The 21,853-nt window shown below is 56.3% G+C and overlaps 8 protein-coding genes across 8 annotated transcripts; 6 read left to right on the top strand and 2 right to left on the bottom strand.

Annotated features, from left to right (window-relative positions):
• Positions 1-645: 645 nt before the first annotated feature.
• PHSY_005324 (hypothetical protein) lies at positions 646-3,972 on the top strand (the record flags this gene model as incomplete). Its single annotated transcript, XM_012335934.1, has 1 exon — positions 646-3,972. One exon carries the CDS (start codon positions 646-648, stop codon positions 3,970-3,972), a length of 3,327 nt encoding a protein of 1,108 aa, XP_012191324.1.
• A 600-nt stretch (positions 3,973-4,572) lies between these two features.
• On the top strand, positions 4,573-5,643 carry PHSY_005325 (hypothetical protein; the record flags this gene model as incomplete). The annotated part of the gene is made up of 3 exons (XM_012335935.1): positions 4,573-4,750; positions 4,854-5,191; positions 5,272-5,643. 3 exons carry the CDS (start codon positions 4,573-4,575, stop codon positions 5,641-5,643), a joined length of 888 nt encoding a protein of 295 aa, XP_012191325.1.
• A 99-nt stretch (positions 5,644-5,742) lies between these two features.
• On the bottom strand, positions 5,743-6,021 carry PHSY_005326 (hypothetical protein; the record flags this gene model as incomplete). Its single annotated transcript, XM_012335936.1, has 1 exon — positions 5,743-6,021. One exon carries the CDS (start codon positions 6,019-6,021, stop codon positions 5,743-5,745), a length of 279 nt encoding a protein of 92 aa, XP_012191326.1.
• Positions 6,022-6,182: 161 nt separating this feature from the next.
• Positions 6,183-8,249, top strand: PHSY_005327 (tyrosinase; the record flags this gene model as incomplete). The annotated part of the gene is made up of 1 exon (XM_012335937.1): positions 6,183-8,249. One exon carries the CDS (start codon positions 6,183-6,185, stop codon positions 8,247-8,249), a length of 2,067 nt encoding a protein of 688 aa, XP_012191327.1.
• A 647-nt stretch (positions 8,250-8,896) lies between these two features.
• On the top strand, positions 8,897-9,388 carry PHSY_005328 (hypothetical protein; the record flags this gene model as incomplete). The annotated part of the gene is made up of 1 exon (XM_012335938.1): positions 8,897-9,388. One exon carries the CDS (start codon positions 8,897-8,899, stop codon positions 9,386-9,388), a length of 492 nt encoding a protein of 163 aa, XP_012191328.1.
• Positions 9,389-12,513: 3,125 nt separating this feature from the next.
• On the top strand, positions 12,514-15,546 carry PHSY_005329 (hypothetical protein; the record flags this gene model as incomplete). The annotated part of the gene is made up of 2 exons (XM_012335939.1): positions 12,514-14,718; positions 15,385-15,546. 2 exons carry the CDS (start codon positions 12,514-12,516, stop codon positions 15,544-15,546), a joined length of 2,367 nt encoding a protein of 788 aa, XP_012191329.1.
• A 278-nt stretch (positions 15,547-15,824) lies between these two features.
• Positions 15,825-19,963, bottom strand: PHSY_005330 (essential component of the nuclear pore complex; the record flags this gene model as incomplete). Its single annotated transcript, XM_012335940.1, has 2 exons — positions 15,825-16,192; positions 16,366-19,963. The coding sequence occupies 2 exons, from the start codon at positions 19,961-19,963 to the stop codon at positions 15,825-15,827; spliced, it is 3,966 nt and encodes a 1,321-aa protein (XP_012191330.1).
• An 857-nt stretch (positions 19,964-20,820) lies between these two features.
• PHSY_005331 (hypothetical protein) lies at positions 20,821-21,241 on the top strand (the record flags this gene model as incomplete). Its single annotated transcript, XM_012335941.1, has 2 exons — positions 20,821-20,845; positions 20,961-21,241. The coding sequence occupies 2 exons, from the start codon at positions 20,821-20,823 to the stop codon at positions 21,239-21,241; spliced, it is 306 nt and encodes a 101-aa protein (XP_012191331.1).
• Positions 21,242-21,853: the final 612 nt, after the last annotated feature.

Raw genomic sequence — 21,853 nt, forward strand, 5'->3', positions numbered from 1 at the left:
CACAGGCCTTCGCTTGATGCCTCCCCGCTATAAGACGGATTCAACCATAGAATGCGATATATCACCTTCCCTCCCTTGCTTCTTCGCCTTTGCTCTTTGCTCCTTCTCGCCTCTTTTTCGGCTTTGCGCCTTTCGAGACTACCGAGGCACCGTACTCTAACCCGCTTCCGGAGCCGAACAAGCCCGTCCAACGCCCATCTTGCATCCGAGCTTGCGCCACCACGGCGCCGATCCTCAAAAGACGTCGACGCCTTCGCTAAGCGATCTTTTCTGCGCCTGGTATCCGGTTATCGCTGAGCTTCATTCTAGTATGCATGTGGTATAGTCGTACTACGTTAGCCAATCTACCGGTACGGGATCGTCGGCGTGCATTCATTCTGTTCCTTCGAGCTTCTTCCGTGCGTCTGAGCTCGGCTCTGCTTGTCATGATATCAACATCACGACCTGGAGGAGTAGCATAAGAGGACAAGTGAGGAAGCCATCTACATCCTTTCGACGCTTGTCTGAAGCAAATCCTTTAGACACCTATATAGCTGCTCTCTTCGCTGCCACCTTTCCTCAGAGCAGTCCCACCTCTCTAGCTACAGCAAAACAAGTACATCCGCGATACCTCAACCACATGTGCTCGCCACGACATCAACTGGAATGCTCCAATTTCTCACCTCGTCCAAACGCCGCTCCTCAACCCCAAGCACCTTCTCCTCGCCCGCGCTTCCCGAACTCAGCATAGACGCGTCGTTGCAGCGTCTTCATCACCAAGAGGATATTTCCACCTCCTCCATTTCTTCCGTCCATCCTTCTCGGCATTGGCTCCGTAAGGACCAAGCCAGCTCGTCTGAAGAAGATGCATATTCACCGATCAGGTCAGATTCCGGTAAGGGGGAAGGAGATCGTGCGTTCAGGTTTCCTCCTCTCCTACCTTCCGATCCTCTAGAGCCAGCTTCTGCGACTCATGCCCTCGGTCCACTAGAGGCATCGGCAGATCTGCAGGAAGCCTTGCAAGCTCGACCTCGCACCAGTCGAGGCTTGTCATACCCCAAGCCTTTCTTGTCTTCATCGCGAACAAGCTCGATCAATTCTATCGCTGAATTTGATCACCAGCGCACACTCCCGGATTTCGAAACCACGCAGCGCTCTCACTCTGCTCGCCACTCTTCTCAGCCAGTATCACGGGGCCAAGAGGCAGTAAACTTGACTGCGAACGTCGTCGCCTCTGAACACCGAAGAAAGTCCACCAAAAACTCATTGCGCGGCGTCGCCGATTCATCAGCAAGAGCTATTCACGCCCCGGTGAAGAGAGCTGCTGAAATAGTAAGCCAGTCAAGTCATCTTCACGCATCGCAGGTGCCAGAAAATTCAAGTACATCGTCATCATGGACGATGCTTTTGGCTCCAATTCAACCTTCACCGTCACCGAGAGTAGGTGAACAGCAAAACGATGACCACAGCACTATCCTTCTACCTTTGATGTCTTCCTTTGAAGATCAAGTAGAACATCTCAGATCACAACTTATTACATGCGAGCAGAGCATCAACCAAAATCGCAAGATCGACCTGTTCCTGGATCTGAGCTCCGTCTCCACCCTTTCTTCCGTCGGTTTGGCACATCTGACGCCTCAGAGCTGGTCGATCATCTTCCGTCAACATCTTCAAAAGCAAGAAGAAAAGGATCAGCAGCCTCTACCGTATCTGTATCGAGAGACTGGACTTCCGATCGTGGCTTTGGTGCGCTACAGCCTGGCCACAACAACTTCCGAGACACACCAAGGGATCAGTGATGGAGAAAGCAAAGACGGGATGCCAAGCTTGCACTCGAGTCGAAAGCAATATCAATCCTCAAGGAGATCGAGCCGAGACAGTGTCTCGTCGGACACCGCATCACTGTCCCCTCGTTCAACAAGGCCAACCAGCTTTCACAGCAGTCACGCGCGTGAACGCTCCGACTCTCATCGACATACCTCGCAAGATGATGGGGACTCTGATCCGGATCTAGGTGCTAGATTCTGGACGCAGCTTCACAGCCTTGGACGACAGGTATCGAGCGGAGACAGTAAATTGACGAATACCGATAGACGTGGTGGACCAACCGTGTCGCTGTCTTCGACGGCCTCAGATGCTTCCGTCTTTGATTTCAGCCCGCTTGGCATACTTGTGCCCACAGACACAGCAGTGGCTGCAGACCCACAGAAGAGGGACATCCTTGGCGGTGAGAACTCGTCAATACCGGTCGCTAAGGCGCAGATAGCCTCGACTTCAATGACATCCGCGTCGGGTCCCCAAAGCACGACTCCCCTCTGGAAAAGGCGAAGAGCATACAGCTCCATGGTGCCTCTCACTGGCTGGAGAGCCGGCGACAACGATCTCGATTCGTTCGAAGGTCAGACTGGGGGCTCGGTTCAGAGGTTGCCGCAAGTCTTGCTTGTTGAGCCGGGAGAAGAAGCCAACGATGATGGACCAGGAGGTCAGCCAAGCGACTCAATCACTCCTACGGTAACGACTTTTCAAGGTCGAACGCGAGCTCTGTCGCATCAACTTCCTCAAAAGATGCGAGAGGATCCGAATCGGTCTCGAATGATCGGTTCACGCTTGAACAGGCAAGATATCTGGGATGAGGCGATGTCACAGCTGAACGAGCGGCTAGGGCAATTCCTCGAACAGTTTAGGGTCGTACCTCGGGGATTGGTGGGTGGTCTTCCATCTCCCAGGGAACCACAGTCTCGGGTTAATTCTGATGCTACAAATGGAAGCACGCAGCCTTCTGGTAGCTCATCCCGGCAATCACACGCGATTGACAGCGCAGATTTAGTTCAACCAGAGGCAGGGAGCCTCTCACTTCCCGGACTCTTTTACGATCCGTGGGTCGAGCAAGTTGACGGTGCTGTCGATGGCCAGCTTGGACGGAGACGATCGACAGCGAGGACCCCAGGCTCGCCTCTTGCATGTGACATAGGCATTCGCGAGCACGACGATGCAGCATCAAAGACGTCCACACCAACTTCCGATTGCACTGCAGTAGACTCGATCGAGAGCGAACAACCTTTGCAAAGTCCGCAAGTGCTCGAACCACCACCGCTTGGCACTCGGGACAGAGCGTTTTCTCCTGCCGACTCGCTCGCTGATTCGCCCATCAACTCGCACGTCACCACTCAAGGAGAAGGCCAGAGCGGGTCTATACAAGATGCCACCTTATGCAGAGGCACCAGGAGAACAGCCTCAGAGGACATAGGGTCCGCCAGACCATCCGGTACCGCTCTGGAACCTGTGTGGCTTATGCGGTCGCAAAGCATCAGCGTACCAGCTTTCTCTCAACCTGCGTTCAACGACACCGTTCAACGATCGTACTCGTCGGCAGTGGCTGGGTCAAGCGATCCGATGACAGGGTGGGCCAACATGGCCCAGCGGCTCCACTCGTCTGGCTCGATGCCACGCTCGCAAAGCGCCGGCGTACCGGCCTTCGCGCAACCTTCATTCAACGATATCATCCACCGATCACATGGGGCAGCATTGCCGCTGACAAGCGATCCGATGGCAGACTGGACAAATGCGGCCGAGCGTCTAGACTCGCCCGGCTCGTTGCGACTGTTGTGCCTTGCTGCCGCCAATTGGTCTCCGAACGCGGTTGATGGTTCTGACGCGCAGAGAGCAAGGAATGCTCCCAGACTGACTGCGCCAATCAGCTCTTTGACTCGCTCTCGCTTCTTGGACGCTACGCAGGATGACTCGGAATCGGCTCGGCAGGACACACGAGCGACTAGCGAGCGCTCGAACGCACGCACAGAAGCAATACCGAGGAGAGCGTTGTTGCGAGATAGAGCGGCTACGCTCGCACCGATCCACATAACCCCACGGAACGCATCAGCGAATGAAGAGGCCCCGAGAGCTGCCAACGCTGTCACAGCAAGGATGAAACGGTCGCTTAGCAACATCTTTGATCTGCCGTCTCCTGTAGCACTGCCTCCACGTAGGGAATGATGATCGGACATGCCTTTTGCTCATGCTCAGGAGTGTTTGGCTGCCCGGCTCTGCAAGCGGGAAGGGTGTGCATGCCTTGACGCGGACTTTTCGTCGCATTGACTAGACCCTCTTAATTGGGGAGGTGTTCTGTCGGCTGCAACCTCGCTTTGCCAGCGTTGATACCCCCGGGATGAGAAGGTCTGCGGCTCTTGATTGTTGCCTCGACTCGAGCTTTCCAGGGACAGATAAGGGTGAGTCTGCTTGAGTCGATCAGAAGAGAATTAAGATACTCGTCTTTGCTTCAATTATCAGGGCGAGGTGTTGCGGCACCAGAAATGAGGACTTGTGGATCGAATGCCCTGATCAGTCCCAGAATCAAGTGGGATCATCAATGGCAGCCAAAACAACTCATTTCCATCATCTCCTCCGCAATTCAGCTGAACGAGTCCGTGAGACGACGATACGATCCCAAAGCTTCCTTATGAGAGCCCGATCGATGTGATCAGGCCCAGGGTCTCTCGATCCTCGTCGTTATTGCAGATTAGGAGACTTTGTGAGTGAACCGAAATCTCTGGGTGTTAGGAAATCGAGGCATCTGCCGCTTGGTTCAGGATTGGGATGTCGTGTGCGCAACTTGAAGTGGAGCATGACGGGCGATTCGGAATTCGGAATCCAATTCACGACAAGAAGATGTCGTACTGCTCTTTCTTGTGGAGCACGAACCGTTTCCTCCCGCTCCTTCTCCTACCGAACGCTATCACTCGAACCACACTGACCATCATTCATCAAGATGCCGGTACGTCTCCCCTTCTCGCACTATCTGCCATCTTCATCTGCCCTTCGCTTACCTCTACTTTTTCCTCACCCCCTCCTGCAGAAACTCGCCCTTCAACTCAAAGCACAGTTCCTCGCCGTCACCTCCCTCCTCCCCTCCGACCCGGACCACACCCTCATGCTCTCGCTCAAATGCACCTCCTGCCACGAGGTCCACCCCAAACTCGTCGGCGTCACACCCAGCGACTCGCACGAAACGACAAAGGGTGCACGTGGCAGCGCCAACCTGGTCATGAGCTGCGGCTTCTGCAAGAAGGAGAGCTCGGCCAAGTTCGAAGAGCCCACCGCGAAGGAGCCGCTGTGGAGACCCATCGAGGCGGAGGGCGAGGGCGAAGGCGCCAAGTGGCAGACGCTGTGCGTGCTGGATTTCAGAGGGTTGGAGCCGGTCGGATTCGAGGCTAGTGTAAGTTCGCGAGATGGAAGAGACGATGTCGGGGGAGTGATGTACTGATTTTTCTTTGGTTTTGGTTTTGGTTCGCGTAGGGCACATGGACGTGCAAAGGTCTCGAATCAGGTACCCTCTTCGACAGCGTAGAGTTCGACGATGGCGTTGAATGGATGGACTACGATGAAAAGGTGAGTCGACCAGAGGCCGCGAGATCAGTTCACGGAACGGGCAAAGCTGACATAACCCGCTACGCTGTTGCTCTGCGAACTGTTCGAACAGGCCGGAGGCGAAGTCAGCATCATGGAGCTCGAACATCGATGGCAGCGAGTATAAGCTCGAATGCTGAGATAACACAGACGATCGTCAATCCCATCTCATTGCAGGATCAGAGGCTGAAGCATCGACTGTCGAAACATGTGGGAGCTGTGAACGTCTTGCTTAGCTCATGTCGTGGCATCGGCTGCTGAACTCACGCAAGAGGCCGCACACTAGGGAGAGAGCCGTGTTGTGGAAAGGGCAAGCGTCGCCGGTGGGGATCGACATAAGCAGCAACGCCGCGCGTCTGATCAAACAGGGTTCATGTGATGTTGGTGGGCGCAACGACTTAGGAGGGTGGCACACGGCGGCCAGGGCGCTGTCTCTTTCACAAGAATTGGGTGCCACAATTCATTCATCAACACCTTCACAGCTGAACACCAGCGCATTCGCCCACGCAACGCCATTGTTGACGTCCCACTCATCACGCTGAGCACAGCATCGACAAGGCAGTCTTCGTGTCGGACTCTTCCGGTGTTTCGAGTCGGAAAAGCGTAGGGGGTGATATGAAGTTGCGCCTCGATCGACATCGACAAACCGACTGAATGCGTTGGCTCAATTCTGGCTCTCCCTTTCTTGTTCTCTTATTCTCTGCCACCATCTTGTTCTCCCTTCGTCTTTCTTTTACTACAATCCCAATCACTGACCCCGACACCTTCTTTTCCAGCAACTCAGCTGGAATTACACAGCCATGAACCTCCTCCACCCCTCACTCCTCCTCTTGTGCACCATCCTCCTAGCCGCTTTCCCGATCCTCGCCTCTCACTCCTCGATCCTCGACCCCGCCTCCCGCACGCAACACCTCCTCCGCTGCCTCGGCCGCAACGAGCTTCTCCACGCCGACCGCGCCGCCGTCCAATCCTTGCTCGAGACCAATCCGAACCCCTCCGACGATAAGGTCTGGTCCCAGCTCCCGCCCAAGGAATGGGGTTTCGAAGGTCACGATTCCGCCGGAGGCGATACGTGGAACCCGGTCGAAGGATCCGCGCAAACGGCAAAGGACCGAGTGGATAGGCAGAGTAGAAAGTTGAGAAAGTGCGCAAAGAAGTTGCAGATCGACGTCATGCGCACTCGTGAGGCTGAACCTCAGCCAGGGAACGGCGTGGAACAGGGTCAAACTCAAGTAGGCGGATTGCCAAGGGTGTTGCCGAAGATGTTTGGTGGTTTGGGGTTCAAGCAACTAGGCACAGGTGCCGGTGATTCACCACTACGTCCGCCGCAGGGTGTGGGTAGGAACGATGCTCAGATGATCGATCCTGGTCAAAGTGCCGCGCTCAATCCTGGTCAAGACGCCGCTGTCAACCCTGGTCAAGGTGCCGCTCTCAACCCGGGGCCGAGTGAAGCTGGTCAAGGTGGCTCGCTTCCCTCGTTAGACACGGGAGTTGATGCCAAGCCTGGAGCTCAAGATGGTCAGACGTTGGCGCCGGGATTGGGACCAGATGAAAAATCGGTAGCTCCTGCGTTGGAAAACGATCCGCAGGGTGTCAACATGCCAAAGAGTGCCGGTGCGGACCAGCAGGTGGGTGACAAGCCTGCTTTGCCTGTTGCGGTCGATCCGACTAGTGCTACTGCTGGTGCGAAGAATCCTGCCGGCCCTGGTGGTTCTGCTGTTGATCCAAGTGCCGCGGTCGATTCCAACGCTCCAAAGGCTCCTGTCGATCCGAACGCGCCAGTCAATCCAACCGCTGCCGTCGATCCCAACACTCCAAACGCTCCCGCCGATCCGAAAGCTCCAACTCTCGCTGCTGCCGGGGCTGCTGCCCTCCCCAACAACGCCATGAGCAACACACCCACAACCTTCGCCACCACCCCTTCCAACTGCACCCATCCGCTCATCCGCAAAGAATACTCCTCCCTCACAAGATCCGAAAAGCTCTCCTTCATCAACGCCATCAAATGCGTCCGTTCCAAACCCTCCCGCTTCCACACCACGACACCCGGCTGGAACGCGGCGGACGACTGGACGCTCCTGCACATCCGCATGGTCAAATACGTCCACTTCACCGCCTACTTTACGCTGTTCCATCGCGGGTTTACCGCGATTGTCGAACGCGATCTCAACCTATGCGGTTTCCCACTGGGACTACCTTGGGTGGATTGGACCAAGACATCCGACGATCCTTCGACCAACGCCGTTTTCAGCTCGGATCCCAACATCGGTCTTGGAACAGACGGAAAGGGTGATAACAACGACTGTCCTTGGAAGACCGGTCTAGCTGTAACGGATGGAGCTCTATCAGAACATTTTTTCAACGCTCCCTTTCGTCATCGTCTCTGTCGACAGTTCAACAACCTCGACGTATCCTCCCCCTCCCCGCACTTCGGTTCCAACTGCACCACCTTCATCAACAAGGATTTCGTCGCGAATCTCGGTAGAACGCATGACGATGGGAAATTCTTCGACTTCTCCAGTGCGCTCGAGATCTCGACCCATCTATCGATGCACACGTGTGTAGGTGGAAATTTGGCTTGGTTGAGCAGCAGCCCGAACGATATGGTCTTCCATACGCATCATGGAGGAGTGGATAACATTTTCGACGCTTGGCAGAAGAAGAGCGTGAAGAACAAGGATAGCTTTCATGGACCGAAGGAGCAGCAGAAGGATGGGAAGAAACCCGCCTGGACGGCCAAGAAGGAGGATGTGATCAACTTCGAACCGCTGGCAGAGAATGTCACGGTCGAAGAACTGTTGGATCACGAGAGTGGCGGATGGGGTGGAAGGATGTGTTATAGGTACGACTACAATGTCGAGATGTAAAGAAGTGGGGGGGGGGGAAAGACGGTGGTGCTACGGGCAGCAGCCAAGGCTGGCGAGAAGGTTCGTGTCCCTTCATTCTGCTTTCAACAAAGATTTCCTCCACTGTCTTTACATTTCGATTCGAACACGATATCCATCATCCTCATGTCGGTTGCTGTGTGTGCCAGCATGATAGCGCCGAGTCTTTGGCTGCCGTATCGAACTGATACAATAGATCGGGTGGGTCTCCATCGCGATATCTGACGAGATGGGGCTCGGCGAATTTTTTGCGTTTCAATGTGAGATTTCATGTTTGCACAAATAGCAGTCATGATATCGATCGCGGTCTGTCATGCTTTGTCGGCCAACCAAAACCCACACGTTGCTTTCATGCAACGTGCCGAGACGTAACCATGATGCCTACACAGATCGTGGCGTCTTGATCGATAACCACGGACCGCTCCTCCTCGGGGCTCCATCGTGGGGCTCCCTGTCGGAAGGGATCAAAACGTGTCAGATCCATTCCGGTTGTCCTGCGATCGCGACTAGGGCCAGCCTGTCAAGCGCCTGCGTGCTCGCGATCTTGGCAGATCTCTCCCACTTGCGCTCCTAGCGTGAGAAACGAGATTGAGTGATGGTTTACCGGAGGTGTCCATCCACCACAGGCGATGCCCGCCGACAGTGCGAAGGCCGAGTTCAGAGGTCCTGCGGACTTGTGTCGGAAGAAGCCCTTCCAGACCCCTTCGAGTAGTACAAGCCACATTCCTGCCTGCCTAGTGACCGAACGAAGCGAGCGGACGAACAGTGAAACCAGCGTGGTTCCGATAGGAGGCAACTCATGCGTTGCCAATACATATCAACCGAAGATCTGGGTCGGATGCCAAAAGGAAAAAGACACCGAAATCGGAAGAATTCGCGGCGTGGGTATCGCGATCAAAGCGTTGAATCCAAGGGGCTTGGCCGTGCAAGCAAAGATGTCATGCTTCTCCCTTTCCCTCAAAATGTGCGCGCCAGCCAGAATGGCCATTTCTTACGCATGGAATAACATCCAGCAAAGTCTGTATTGCCACTGCCTTGCCTACCTGCCCACAGTCGATGGTTGTCGTAGAAGTACAACTACGGGAACCAAGAACCGACCTGGTGCGCAATGCGTTGCCTAGGTTTCTTGCGCAATGCTCCCCTCTCGGTCTTGCGCTTCGCTCCGACCGACAAGCGAGGTATCCGGACCGATCTCGTGTCAATAAGGTTGTCAGCACCGCCGAAGCACCGCAGAAAAGCGGTGCGAACAAGTCAGAGGGAGGCGCGCATGGATTTGTTTTGAGGTCCTGACCTCGGCTAGACTCGGGTTGGTAGGAATAAGAAGTCGAACAACGTGCAAAACGGACGGCGATTGTCGGTGAAATTTCGAGCTTGATCGCGGAAGAGTGCAACTTGTGTGAGGGGCGAACAGCGTGCAGAAGTGGAAACTTGTCTGCACGTCGTACCTTTCACAAGCGACCTCTGCATCGGTTTGCAACTCCGCCCTCTCAGCAAGCCTAACTTTTCCAGCCACGAGTCGCTCCGTGACCACGATCAACGTCCCCAAGGCAGAAAGGAAGATTTAGAGGTCCGAGGAAGGCATGTGAGGATGTATCATTTTGAGCTTGAGTCAGACCAACGACGAGCCTGATAAGGACGATGCATGGGTTGGCAGCAGGAAAAGAGCGAGCCAGCGCTTCTTGCTCGGAGAAATTTCGCTCGATACTGTAAATAGAACTTGAGATGCGTGCTGTTCTTCGCCTTCTCTCCGGTACAAGAAGTGTCTCAGAAAAATAAGCGCTGCTTGTGAGAGCCAATTGCCGGCTCAGGGTCCTGCCGGCGCTAGACTGTGATTCCTTATCTTTCCACAATCAGTTTGATGCATTTCTCCGGCAGGCCACCTTTTGTGATATGTAACCCTGAACGAGCTGCGCTCGAGATAGAGCACGACGCTGCTAGCCATCGAGATAGGGTGAACATGCCGAAGGGGTAACGGGATCTCCGACAACCGATGAGGCCGTCATGGTGAATACCAGGGATCGCGGTCGATTGCGTTGTCAGCTTTTCGGATGGCGCGGGCAGGAACGTGCTAACAAGCCTTCATCACCAACTTCACTCACTCTCTCTCCTCTCGAGTATCGGTCAATCCGGCAAACGCTGTTTTTCTAGCCTTCACAATGTGATAAGTCCTGTTTCGGAAAATTCAGTTTTTTTATTTTAGCGATAGATTTTTTTCCGATGAATGCAAATGACCGTCTAGCGACCTGCGACCTGCAGCGTGGCAGCAGTGACCCGTCCCGTTTCAAGAAGAAGAAGAAGCGTGAAAAGAGGCAACGCGCGTGTCTGTGCCTTGATTTTCCTCTTCGCCGTCCCGTCAAGATATTCTGACATTTGGAAAAAGATGTCTACCCTGCGTCTAACGCAAAGCCCGTTCGTTTCTCAACGAAGAATGGCAACGGGTTGGAAAAATCCCTTGGCCCGAATCTCGCAGGCGAGCTGCCGTGGCTACATGCATGGCTCTTGTCCCGACCTCGGGATCCGAGTTGGCTTGCCTTGCCCTTGAACCCTCCCCATGCAATACCCTGCGCTCGGCCTGCACCCCACCGGCTGCAGGTCAGCAGAGAGTTGCATGCTTTGTACGTTTCACGACTTGTTTCGTTGAAGTACAACGGAGGAAGCGAGAATTTGCTCCAAGGCTGACTGCCAAGAAGAGACCAGGCGCTCGGCCAAGAGATTGTTTGTTACGATGACATGGCTGACTTCGGAACAGCCTGGCCTTGTTTGTGATGTGATGCGATGCGAAGGCACAGCACGAACCGAAACGATCCGGCTGTATCACGTCAACTTGTTTGGAAGTGGCGGCGAGCGGCGCAGGCGAGAAGCGTTTTCGTGCTTAATTCTGCCTGCTCCTCCTCGTGAAAATGTCGGGCTGCCAAGCTTGACTCCTCGAGCGCACAGTTCGGTTTAAGCTACTCCTGACGTCCCGGGCCCTTCCTATGCTTACACTAGGGCAACATGCTCCCCGACCCTCTTCGCCGACTACAGCGGGGCTCGTTTGACTGACTCTTCACCCGGGACTCGTAACTGCTGGTCACCACCTCGGGGTCCTCGTTGCCGTTTCACAACCTCGTCTCGCTCCTTCCACCGGCTGCTCCTCCTCGATCATTCCCGAGGGTTCAGATCAGCTTAGAATTCTCTCTTCACGACAGTCCTGCACACGACCCGCCCTGTCCAACCCGCCTGCTCGCCACCCTTGCCGAACCTTAGACCAACTTGTGGTACGGCGATCAACATAGGCCCAAACACCGGTTTCGTTACCACCACGCTGGTCGCCCGTCAACGTCATCAGCTGGGATCTTAGTGCTCCTGTTCTGCAGCCTGACCTTAACGTATACCATCCGACCAAACAGCTCATCAACTTTGCGCACGACCTGACTCGTTTCCTTCCGCTCTTTTCCGAACACACCTCAACACTGCAGCGCTCCTGCACTCACGCACCACGGCTCCCGCTTCTGCACTTCATATTGACAGCTGGCAGTCCTGGCAGTCCTCTCGCTTGACAACTCCGCACGCCTCTTTACGATCCTCTTGGCCCCTTCCTCGGAAGCCGCGCTCACGCCTCTTTCATCTCAGCGCACCCGGCTGTTCATGCGGAAATCCCATTCTCCGCCTATCTAAGCTCACACTACATACGGCTAAGCCGAAGAGGGTGTTCGGAACGCTCCGGCAGGCAGTCCACCTCTAGCTCAGCTTAGCGTCTGTTACTCAGCCTCAGACTTCGCCTCTCCTCCGACTTTGCCATCTCCAGCTCTTGACTGTTGTGCTTGCAATTGACCTACCACAAAACTTGACCTGTCCAAGCTCAAGCTCAACCTCCTTATCGACGATACTCCAGCGAGAGCATCATCATCTACATTCGCGTTGGTCACGTCATCGTCATTCACGCAGGCCATTCTGACGGCTGCTCCGATTGCGATTCGCGGATAGACGATCTCTGCCGCTCAAGCTAGAGACAACAGCTAGCGTCGAGTCTCTTCTGACGAGGGTCTTGCCACAACACTGGCATCAACACAATTGTCGAGCTACTTGTCTCAGCATCGCCATCATGGCTCTAGCAGCAACTGTACGGCCGCATTCATCCAGCAGCTCTGCATCGTCAACGCCTTGGCTCTCCCCTGAGCCATCATCCAGCACTTGGCGCAGCTCATACGCCGCCTCTGCAGAGCTGAGTCGACAATTCAGCCCCGCTTCCACAAGTTTCAGGACCATGAGTTCAGGCTCCGTGCCAACTCGCGACCCTCACTCACAAGAGTGGTGGGAGCATGTCCTGCCTCCTGGTCAGCTTGCGGAGCGACTTCGCAAGGCGCAACGCTCCTCGAGCAGCTCTCGTCGACGCAACAACCCGGCTCTTGCCAATGCCACGCCTTCGGAGCGAAGCGCTTGGAAGAGGCTGTCTGGACTGCCTACCGAGAAGCGTCAGCACACTCAATCCGAATCATCGACCGCCACATCGAGCAGGAGATCTTCTTTCCAAGCTGGCTCGGCAGCCACTCTGCCTCGCTCAGCATTGAAGTCGAGTCATCGCTCTCGCGACCTGGCGTCTTCCACTTGCGGAACAGTGAGTCAATCGGAATCCAGCGCCGAAGTGTCCAGTGACGAATTTGGCGGCACCTCGACCGGTCAACACACCCCACAGAACCACATTCGTTTCGCTTTTCCAACTGGCGAGGAATGTGGCTCAACGCTGAGGAGATCTGGTGTCAAAACCATGGGTAACAGTCCCGAGATGGTCTCGTCGACGAGCTGGTCCGGTTTCCAAAACACAGAAGCATTCGAACCAAGTCACAGCTTCTCTCGCAGCATGAGCGGTCGGAGGATGCGCGTCATGAGCGAAGACGGCATGGCGTCTACCATCTTTGCATCTACGCACTCGTCATCCTTCGCCGCGTCGTCTGCTTACCGTCTTCCAGTTTCGCAGTCGGCAATGCATCTCGGTCAGCTAGCCGGCTCCAACCCTGGGGACTCGGCCAGCTGGACAAGCATCGCCAACGATCAAAACAGGACAAGGTTGGCACAACCTTACGTCTCAGATACACCAGACCTCAGCTCGGACGACGGAGCAGACTCGATGAAGTTTAGTACCACTACAACGCAGCGAGTACGGAAGACCAGCACCACTAGAACAACCGTGAGGACTTCGACGTCGTCGTCCTCGAACAAGGCTCCGTCGCCACCGACGATCCTCCGTTCGCACTTCGACCGACCGGATCAACCGCCTTGCTTCATCGGCTCGGATGCCACGGATGGCTACACCAGCCCGGCCAATCGTCGCGATCGACACGTCAGCTTTGATCAAGCTTCTGAGCTGCCTCGCCGAGCCAGCGTTCACGATGACACCGAGCCGTTGACTTCGAGCCAATCGGCGTTCAGCTTCGATACCAGCAGCCCCTTCGACTCGCTGCCGCATCGATCCAACAGCACGCGACGAGCGCGTCAAGGAGTTCGCACCACTGGACGTCGTACCACCAGCTTTTCGCTCCCCAGCAGCCGACGCGGCTCGATCCGCGGAGATTCGCCGCTCCAGCATGGCGCCGCATCGTCAACCTCTGCTGCTTCCTCGTCCAGTCACCACCGACGGGCGAGCTCCATTCCCGACGCGGTGCTTCTCGAAAGCCTTCAAGTCGCCCACAAGCAGCTAGCTTCCGCAGGCAATCTCGCGCTGACACTGACTCGTCAGCTGTCAGCTCCTCTACGACCGGTGTTCCACATGACGCTGTTCTTGAGCATCTCGAGCATCACATTGCTGTCGCTAGCCGCCTTCTTGTGTGCCAGCTATATGCTGACTGCATGGGACGACGTGAGTACGCGGACGCAAAAGGTTGGCGCTGCGGCTGGAAGGACAAAGCAGAGGCTCGAAAAGACATTGGATTGGATGCTGGGCCCTGGTCAAGTGTCGACTGACAGCAAGGGAAACGAGACAACGTCCAAACCACGTTCTCCACGCGAGGCTTCCTCCACCGCCTCTTCAAAAGCATACGAATCAGAAAGACGAGGACCAGTGCTCGCGGCTGGTCACGCATTCCTCTGGCCCGCACGAATGGCTTTCTCCGCCACCACCACCATTGCACACACCATCACGCCTCCTTCCATTACCAAGATTTTTGCCGAATCCGAGCCGAAACCTAGAGCCAGTTCAAGCCTGCCCCCTCGTCCACCACTATCGACGTTGTTGCCATCGATCCTATTCACGCTGTTGCTGGCGATGGGTGCAGGATTGACGAGTTTCTGGGCGAGTCGAAAGCAAGCCGCTGGACGAGACATGCCTGGTGCTAGCGGAGGAGCGCAGCCGTACAACGTGGATTCGCGGATGAGCTCTCCCGGTATGCAGTATGCGGGGTTGGCCGCGGATGCACAGGCTTCACCGTTTGCGGGGAGAGGGTTCCAGTCGGCGAGGATGAATGTGCAGGATGGGGTAGGTGGCAGGAGGACATTTGCGTATGAAGGCGTTGGCGGTGGAAGCGCTACGTATGGTAGGTGATTGATGACTTTGTTAACGAAATCCGTACACGTCTGTTGTACACGAGCAGATGGACATCCACTCATGAATTGAATGATCGCATTCCCAACTCTTATTGCAAGGTCTGATGTGTGACAAGACCGAACCTCTGTGCTGTCCGATCGTCGAAGAAGGAAGAATCACTTGCATCCCCCAACTCAAATCTTTGACCAGCAGACACCCAGCACACGCACACTCATTGCACACAACAATGTCCGACAGTCGGACCTCTTTGAGACAAAACAATGCTTTTTGATTGAACAACCACGGTGTGTTGCTCCAATCCACGATCCCGTCCATTCTCTCCGCCTACGCTCGAATTCTAACGCCTCCTCTGGCGCAGCGGCTTGATCTGTCTACCGCCCGGCGTAGCCGGCGACCCACCTGCACCACCGCTCGGCGGCGCACCCATGCTGAACAATCCAGGTTGAGCCTGCATCTGCGGCAGCTGGGGCAATCCGGACATGCCGTTTGGTGTTGCTCCGAACGAGAAGCTTGCTCCTCCTGGCGTTGGCGCGGTTGGGGTGGTTGGTGCACCACCAAATCCTCCTCCTGGTGCTGCTGCGGGAGCTCCAAACCCAGGAGCGGAAGGCTGCGATCCAAATCCAGGAGTGGTTGGAGCAGCACCTGCGCCACCAAACCCGAACCCACTCTGCGGTGCAGGCGCACCGAATTGAAACGGCGCCGGAGAACCCGCCGGCGCAGCGGAGCCGAACTGGAACGGCGATCCACCCGGAGTCGTAGGTGCACCCGTCGGCGCCAAAAAGGGCGACGCCGGTGCAGACCCTACCCCCGGAGTCGTGCTTCCTGTAGCGCTACCGAACGTGAATCCTCCGCCGCTCGGTGCTGACGAAGTCGCCGGTGCAGGAGACCCAAATCTGAACCCCCCATTGCTGGCATCAGCGTTGTTAGACGGTGCTCCGAACGTGAACGTCGACGGCGACGCAGCAGGCGCACCAGAAGCAGGGGCGGCTGTGGACGACGCGGAAGGGGGGCCGAACGTGAACGACATCCCAGCAGGCTTAGCCGGAGTGGTAGAAGGCGTAGCAGAGCCAAACGTGAAACTCGGCGCGGACGGTGTAGCGGAGAGATTCCTCTGAGGTGAGTCGTCCATCATCTCTGATCCGGTTGCGGCAGTGCCAGCGGCGGGCTTTGCCCCGAACCCGCCGAATCCGCTGGTGCTGGTGGTACCACTGCCGAATCCGCTGCTGGCGCCGCCGGCTGCAGGTGTTCCGAACGAAAAGCCGCTGCTCGCGGGTTTGCTCGTCGCTGAGGCATCTGTCTTGCCAGCTGGAGCACCTAATGTGAAGGTGCCGTTGGGGGTGGTCGCTCCCGATGCCGGAGCAGACGTCGCTGGCGAGGCGGCCGCTGTAGCAACCGAAGAGGCAGACTGCGGAGCACCGAACGTAAACGTCGAAGCAGATGCTGCAGGTTTGCTCTCCGGTGCTGGACTGCTACCGGCGCTAGTGTTGGTGCTGGGAGCACCGAAAGTGAAACTGCTCGTTGAAGCTGGCTTGGGTGCTTCACTCGACGCTGGTTTCGAACTGCCAAAGGTAAATCCACCTGACGAAGCCGAATCAGCAGGTTTGGACGCACCAAATCCACCAGAGGCGTTCTCCGAAGCAGCTTTGCCAAACGAGAATCCGCCACTGGTTGTCGAAACAGCCGGCTTGGCGGTATCATTTCCCTTTGCGCCGAAGAAGTTCGGCATCCCTGCCGTCGCGGCATCGTCCTTCTTCTCGCCACTTCCTGCTGCAGGAGCGCCAAAGTTGAAGCCGCTGCCGGCCGGCTTAGATGCAGTCGGAGTAGCAGCAGCAGCAGCAGCAGCAGCAGCAGGAGCCCCAAACGAGAAGCTAGGCATGCTCTTCTTAGCGGCTGGTTCGTCTTCGTCATCCGCTCCTCGCTTGGATCCGGTGGTAGCGGTGGGTGTCGACGGAGCACCAAAGCTGAAGCCACTGGCAGACAATGCAGCGGACGAAGAGCCGAAGAAAGAGGGAGTGGTGGCTGCTGCCGACTCGGCCTTCCTCTCTGTAGACTGCGTTGGTTTGGCGCCAAAGGACCCGAAGGTGTTGCTGGTTGTGACGGGAGAGGAGGCAGACTCGTCATTTGGTTTCGGGGCACCAAAGCTGAATGAGGCAGGCTTGCTTGAAGCAGCGTCATCGTTAGGCTTGCCTGAAGCTGCAGGAGCACCAAAAGAAAAGCCTCCGGCTGCGGTAGGGGCAGTAGGCGCGCCGGCGGGTCTGCTCTCGAATTTCTTCATTGTGCTGCCGAAAAAGTTGGGCACAGGTCCGTCCTTCTTGGCCTCGTCGAGCGACTTGGATGCGGGCTCGGCAGGCTTGCTAAAGAAGTCGGAGGCGGGAGGCGCAGCAGATTTCTTGGACGAGCTATCTCCTTCCTTCGAAGTAGCATTGGAAGCACTGTTTCCGAAACTGAACTTTGGCAATGCGTCTGGGGCGTCCTTGGAAGGGGCAGAGAAAGAGAACGATGGTACTTGGGCCGCTGATTTCGGCGCTTCGCTCTTCTGGCTCGAAGGGGAAGAAGAATCGAAGCCTCCAAGGCGGCTCAGCAGAGAGCCACCCGAGCTCGACTGAGCCGAGTCAACAGACTTCGAGGTGGCTTCGGAGGAGGTCGCCTCGGACGTTGTGGCGGTTTCGGTTGCTGCTGAGCTGCCGAACGAGAAGCCAGAAGGGAACATGTTGGTGGGCAACTTGATCTTGGCAAGGTCGCCAGCCTCGGGCAGATCCTCTTCCTCTTCATCGTCGTCCCAAGCACTGAACTTGCCAGAGCTCTGATGAGTACGAGAGGTTTTTGCGGCGCCCTGACGGAGTGAACTTCTCTCTCTAGGCGCAGTAGGGTCGCTGGACGTTTTCACAACGAAGTTGTCCTTCTTGACAATGCTGGATGGCGCTTTGGTGGCGGCAGAGAGAGGAATGCGGTGGGAAGCTGGCCTGGGCGTCTCAGCTGCAGCTTTGGCAGGAGTAGCTTGAGGTTGGGCAGCAGCTCGGAGTGGCGTGGCCTTCAAAGCCGACTTGAGCTGGGTAGCGCGAGCGGGCTTGGCGACCTGCTTGACAGGGGTTTGAACGACTTCTTCCGGGTTAGGAGCTTGGTGTTGGAGGCGTCGCGATCGTCGAACCGGTTCCGGTTGGGGCGGTGCTGGCTCATCCTCCTCTTCTTCCTCCTCTTCTTCCTTTTCCTCTTGCTCTTCATCATCATCTGAGTTCGCGTCTTCGTTCTCGGAAGCAGCCGAGTCCTCTGTCGCCGCATCATCGACTTCCATGACGTTTGCGCGTTGCACCTTCTTCAATTTAGCCCTCATACCACCTTGCTGGTCGACTGACTGAACCGTCTTCGCTTTGCGCAAGTATCTTGTGTAAGGAGCAACGCCGATGGTCTGCTTACCCTCTTGCGATCTCGCGGTCTTGGCGGAAGGAAGGTCCGAGATGGGAGCTGGAACGTGTATTTGAGCAGATGGCCCCTTTGCCTGAGCAGCTCCTCTCGACGATGTTGGTTTGCGTAGAGTCTCGAGGACATTGAGGAGACGTTCGGCTTCGTTCTTGGGCGACGGCAGCTTCGGCTCGCGGGCTTTGAGCTCTTCGTGACTGATAAAGCCGAGCTCGGGATGCCAGACCATGCGACGTTTGGATGGCGTGCCGGCGGCGCCAAGCCTTTCCGAATCACCGTCGACACTCATGTCAATGTCGCGCTTACCGAGACGACTTGGCGTTACGGATTCCGTTTCGTCGATGACGCTACCGCCTGCCACGGAGGAAGAGGTGATCATTGGCTCGTCCGCGGACAAGCCGAGATTGCGCCGAACACTCGGGTTGATGCCAGGCAGGGTACGAGAAGCGAGGTACTCTCGCATCATTTCGTCGCCTACAGATGGCACAGACGGGGCTGCCAGGTTGACGCCATTCCAATTGCGTCGCTGCGGTGTGCCCTCGCGATGACGGGCTGGAGAATAGCCAGCTGAAGGTGCCGGTGACGCGCCACGAATGCTGACGCTGCCAGCGCGAGAGGTGCGGCCGGGCGTGCCAGTCTCGGTGAAGAGACCAGAGCTGAAGGGAGCGCGCGTGCGGTGGCCGAGAGTGTTACGCGAAGAAAGCTGGAAGGGCGAGCTGGACGGAGGCAACCCGAATGCGCTGTCGGTGTAGCGGATCTCGTTGCCGTAGCCGAATGCGCTGAACGAGTGCGAATGGCTTAATGAGGTGGAGCCAGATTCGGACATGGCATCGTCGGGCCGAAGTGAGGAGCCGCGGTAACCGAGCATCTGAGAACGAGGGCTTCGAAGGGCGTGCTGACTTCTTGAATGGTGAGCGTGGGATCGAGAGGGTGACGTCCTGCTTACGTCGCTCATGGCATCGATGGATTTGTCGTCGTCGACGGGACGGGCGCCAACTTCGAGCGTGCGCTTAGATGAGCGGCTGCTCCACATGGTCGGCTTGTCGCTCGACCGCGACGGAGCAGAAGGTCCAGCGATGGGAGTCTCCTGGATGAACGGAGATTGGTGGCGTGTGGCACGTGCAGGTGCCGGTGCGGGAGCAAGGCGTGACATTGACCTGGAAGATGAAAGGGTGGAAGTGGGTGGACGCAGCTGACTCTCTTCGTCATCGTGGAGATTGGAGCGAGACAGAAGACCTGCGGCCAGACGCTCGCCAACGGCCCTAGCAGCGCGAGTGGGGGCATCCCTCTCGTAGCTGGAATCGTTGTTACCGGATTTGAGTGAAGCCTGAGCAGCTGCTCGTTTGCGTGCGATGGACGAGAGCGAGTTGGTGCTCGAGGATGTCGGGATTCCGAGCTCGGGCTCTACGGAGGAAGCGACGCTGGTGAGCCATGACAATGGCTTTGTCACCATCTTGCGCACGCTGCCAAGCAAAGCGATGGGCGCAGCGGCTGCACGGAGCGGAGAAAAGGCGGAGCGCGCGGGCTGTGTCGAAAGTGGTGCGAGTGTTTTGGTGTTCGGTGTCGAAGGAGTGCGTACAGGTGAGTCGGTTTCGGTGTGAAGAGAAGTGACGGAGCCAGAAGCGGTAAGTCCCGACGACTGTCTTCTTGCGTACGGCTTGAGTGTCGTTGTGCGATTCTGACGGGCTAGCACACGCGCACGTGCTGGGCCAGCCAGAGGTTTGGCGGGGGACTCTGGATACTGCGACGGAAAGTCCATGGTGAGCTATCAAATTCTACACTTGCGCTTTGTGTGATTGTTGAAAAGTGCCTGCAAATGAAGTCGACTTTGTCCCGGTCCAACCGAAGCGGAACAGCCGTCAAGTGATGGGTGGGATGATTCAGCTGGCAGGAGTGCTCGACGTGAGCAAGAATGAGTCACAGGGTGAAAGCAGTCGGCTTGCACCCGAGTAGCAGGCCGGTTGACGACCGCAGTTGACGCGCTGAGCCAACGAAGGAGACGAGAGGAAGCAAAGGTGAAGATGAGGATGAGAATGAACGAGGATGAGGAGGATGAGATGGACAAAAGCGCGATTCATCGTGTGCTCAAAAACAAGAAGAATTCCAACCGAATCAATTTTCAGCAAAAGCTCGATTTTTGCACTCAGCACCCGATCCTGTCTAATCCTGCCGATTCCTCTTACTCCAAGATTAGTTCCGTTCTCGTGACGTTTGTCTGAGACACGAAGCCTTGTGTTGTTTGCAGATTGGCTCTCTTTGGCGAGGCCCGAGCCCGCATGACAACAATGAAGTTCATTCCGCATCACACTGCAACGCGCAAGCTTGAAGCAGTATCACACCCACTTCTCGCGTCTCCGCTATGGTCGATGCCCTCGACCGATCAGCCCGATTGCGATCTGTGCGCCATGCTTCCGCGGCAATGCTGCCTCCACCCAAAACTGGTTCTTTGCGTCACGTCTTCGTCTATAGCTTTTCCAACACATTCAGCTTCCTTGTCGTCTCCTAGCCCCTTGCTCACAAAGCACTCTATTCACTATGGTCTACAATCAACTTGGTGTGTTCGCTGGTCTCTCGGGTGCTGTCGGCGTCGGCCTCGGCGCCATCGGGGCTCACGCCATGAAGAGCAAGCTCAACGCCTACCGTAAGTCTGATCCGATCAGGCTGGCGATGTAAACACAGAAACATCGGTAGTGAATCGTACTGACCTCTCGTATGCATTCGCATCGAACTACAACCCAACATGACCTTATCGACAGAGATGGGTGCCTGGACCACGGCCACGCAGTACCAGCTTCTGCACAGCTTGGCGCTCCTCTACACTGTCGGCCTTCCTCAAACCGGTCCGGTGGTCGCAGCAGGCTACGCATTTGCTACGGGCATCACCTTCTTCAGCGGCTCGATCTACGGACTTTGCCTCACCAAGCCCGACAACCCGATCCGAAAGGTGCTCGGTCCCATCACTCCCATCGGTGGCCTGTCGATGATCGCCGGTTGGCTCTTCCTAGCCTATGCCAAGCGACCACGCTCACTCCGCTGATGCGCCACGGAGCCTGCTTGCAGAAGTATCACAGCACCTGCATCATCGTCATTGTCTTCCTCGTTCTTGGTAATCTACGCACCGCTCTCCATGCATGTGACAGGCTCGAGCTCGAATCGAAACGTCGAACGTTCTTTCGCACATTGACACAAAGCATGTGGTAAGCGGACCGTGCAGAGGTGGAAAAATGTGTTAGATCCAAGATCGACAGAACGGAAAACTTGGAATTGGGTCTCGTGCGAAAAAGAACGCAGAATCCGACGACGTCCGTCCGCGCTGTGCCTTTTTCCCGAATTGCAGACGCAGGCGTGGGCGCAGAGATGATCGCTTCCGAAAGCCACGATGGACCGAGAAGAAAGACAGAGTCGAGCGCCGGCAGCAACGGTCGCAAATTCGAGGTTTTGTTGATCTCGACTCCACTGCTTCGATCCTTCTTGCTTCCCTACATTGTATATTCACCTCCCCTTCGAACGTCATCAATCCACACTCAAAATGTCCGCCGCTTCCTGGAGAGCTCACTTCACGTACGTTCCGCCTCTTTGCCGTCATGCAGCCCGGCAGCGACTCGACTGCACGGATCGACGCTCTTAGATGACAATGTCTATGATCTGC

This window comes from Pseudozyma hubeiensis, assembly GCF_000403515.1.
Source record: "Pseudozyma hubeiensis SY62 DNA, scaffold: PHS48, whole genome shotgun sequence".
NCBI lineage: Eukaryota > Fungi > Basidiomycota > Ustilaginomycetes > Ustilaginales > Ustilaginaceae > Pseudozyma > Pseudozyma hubeiensis.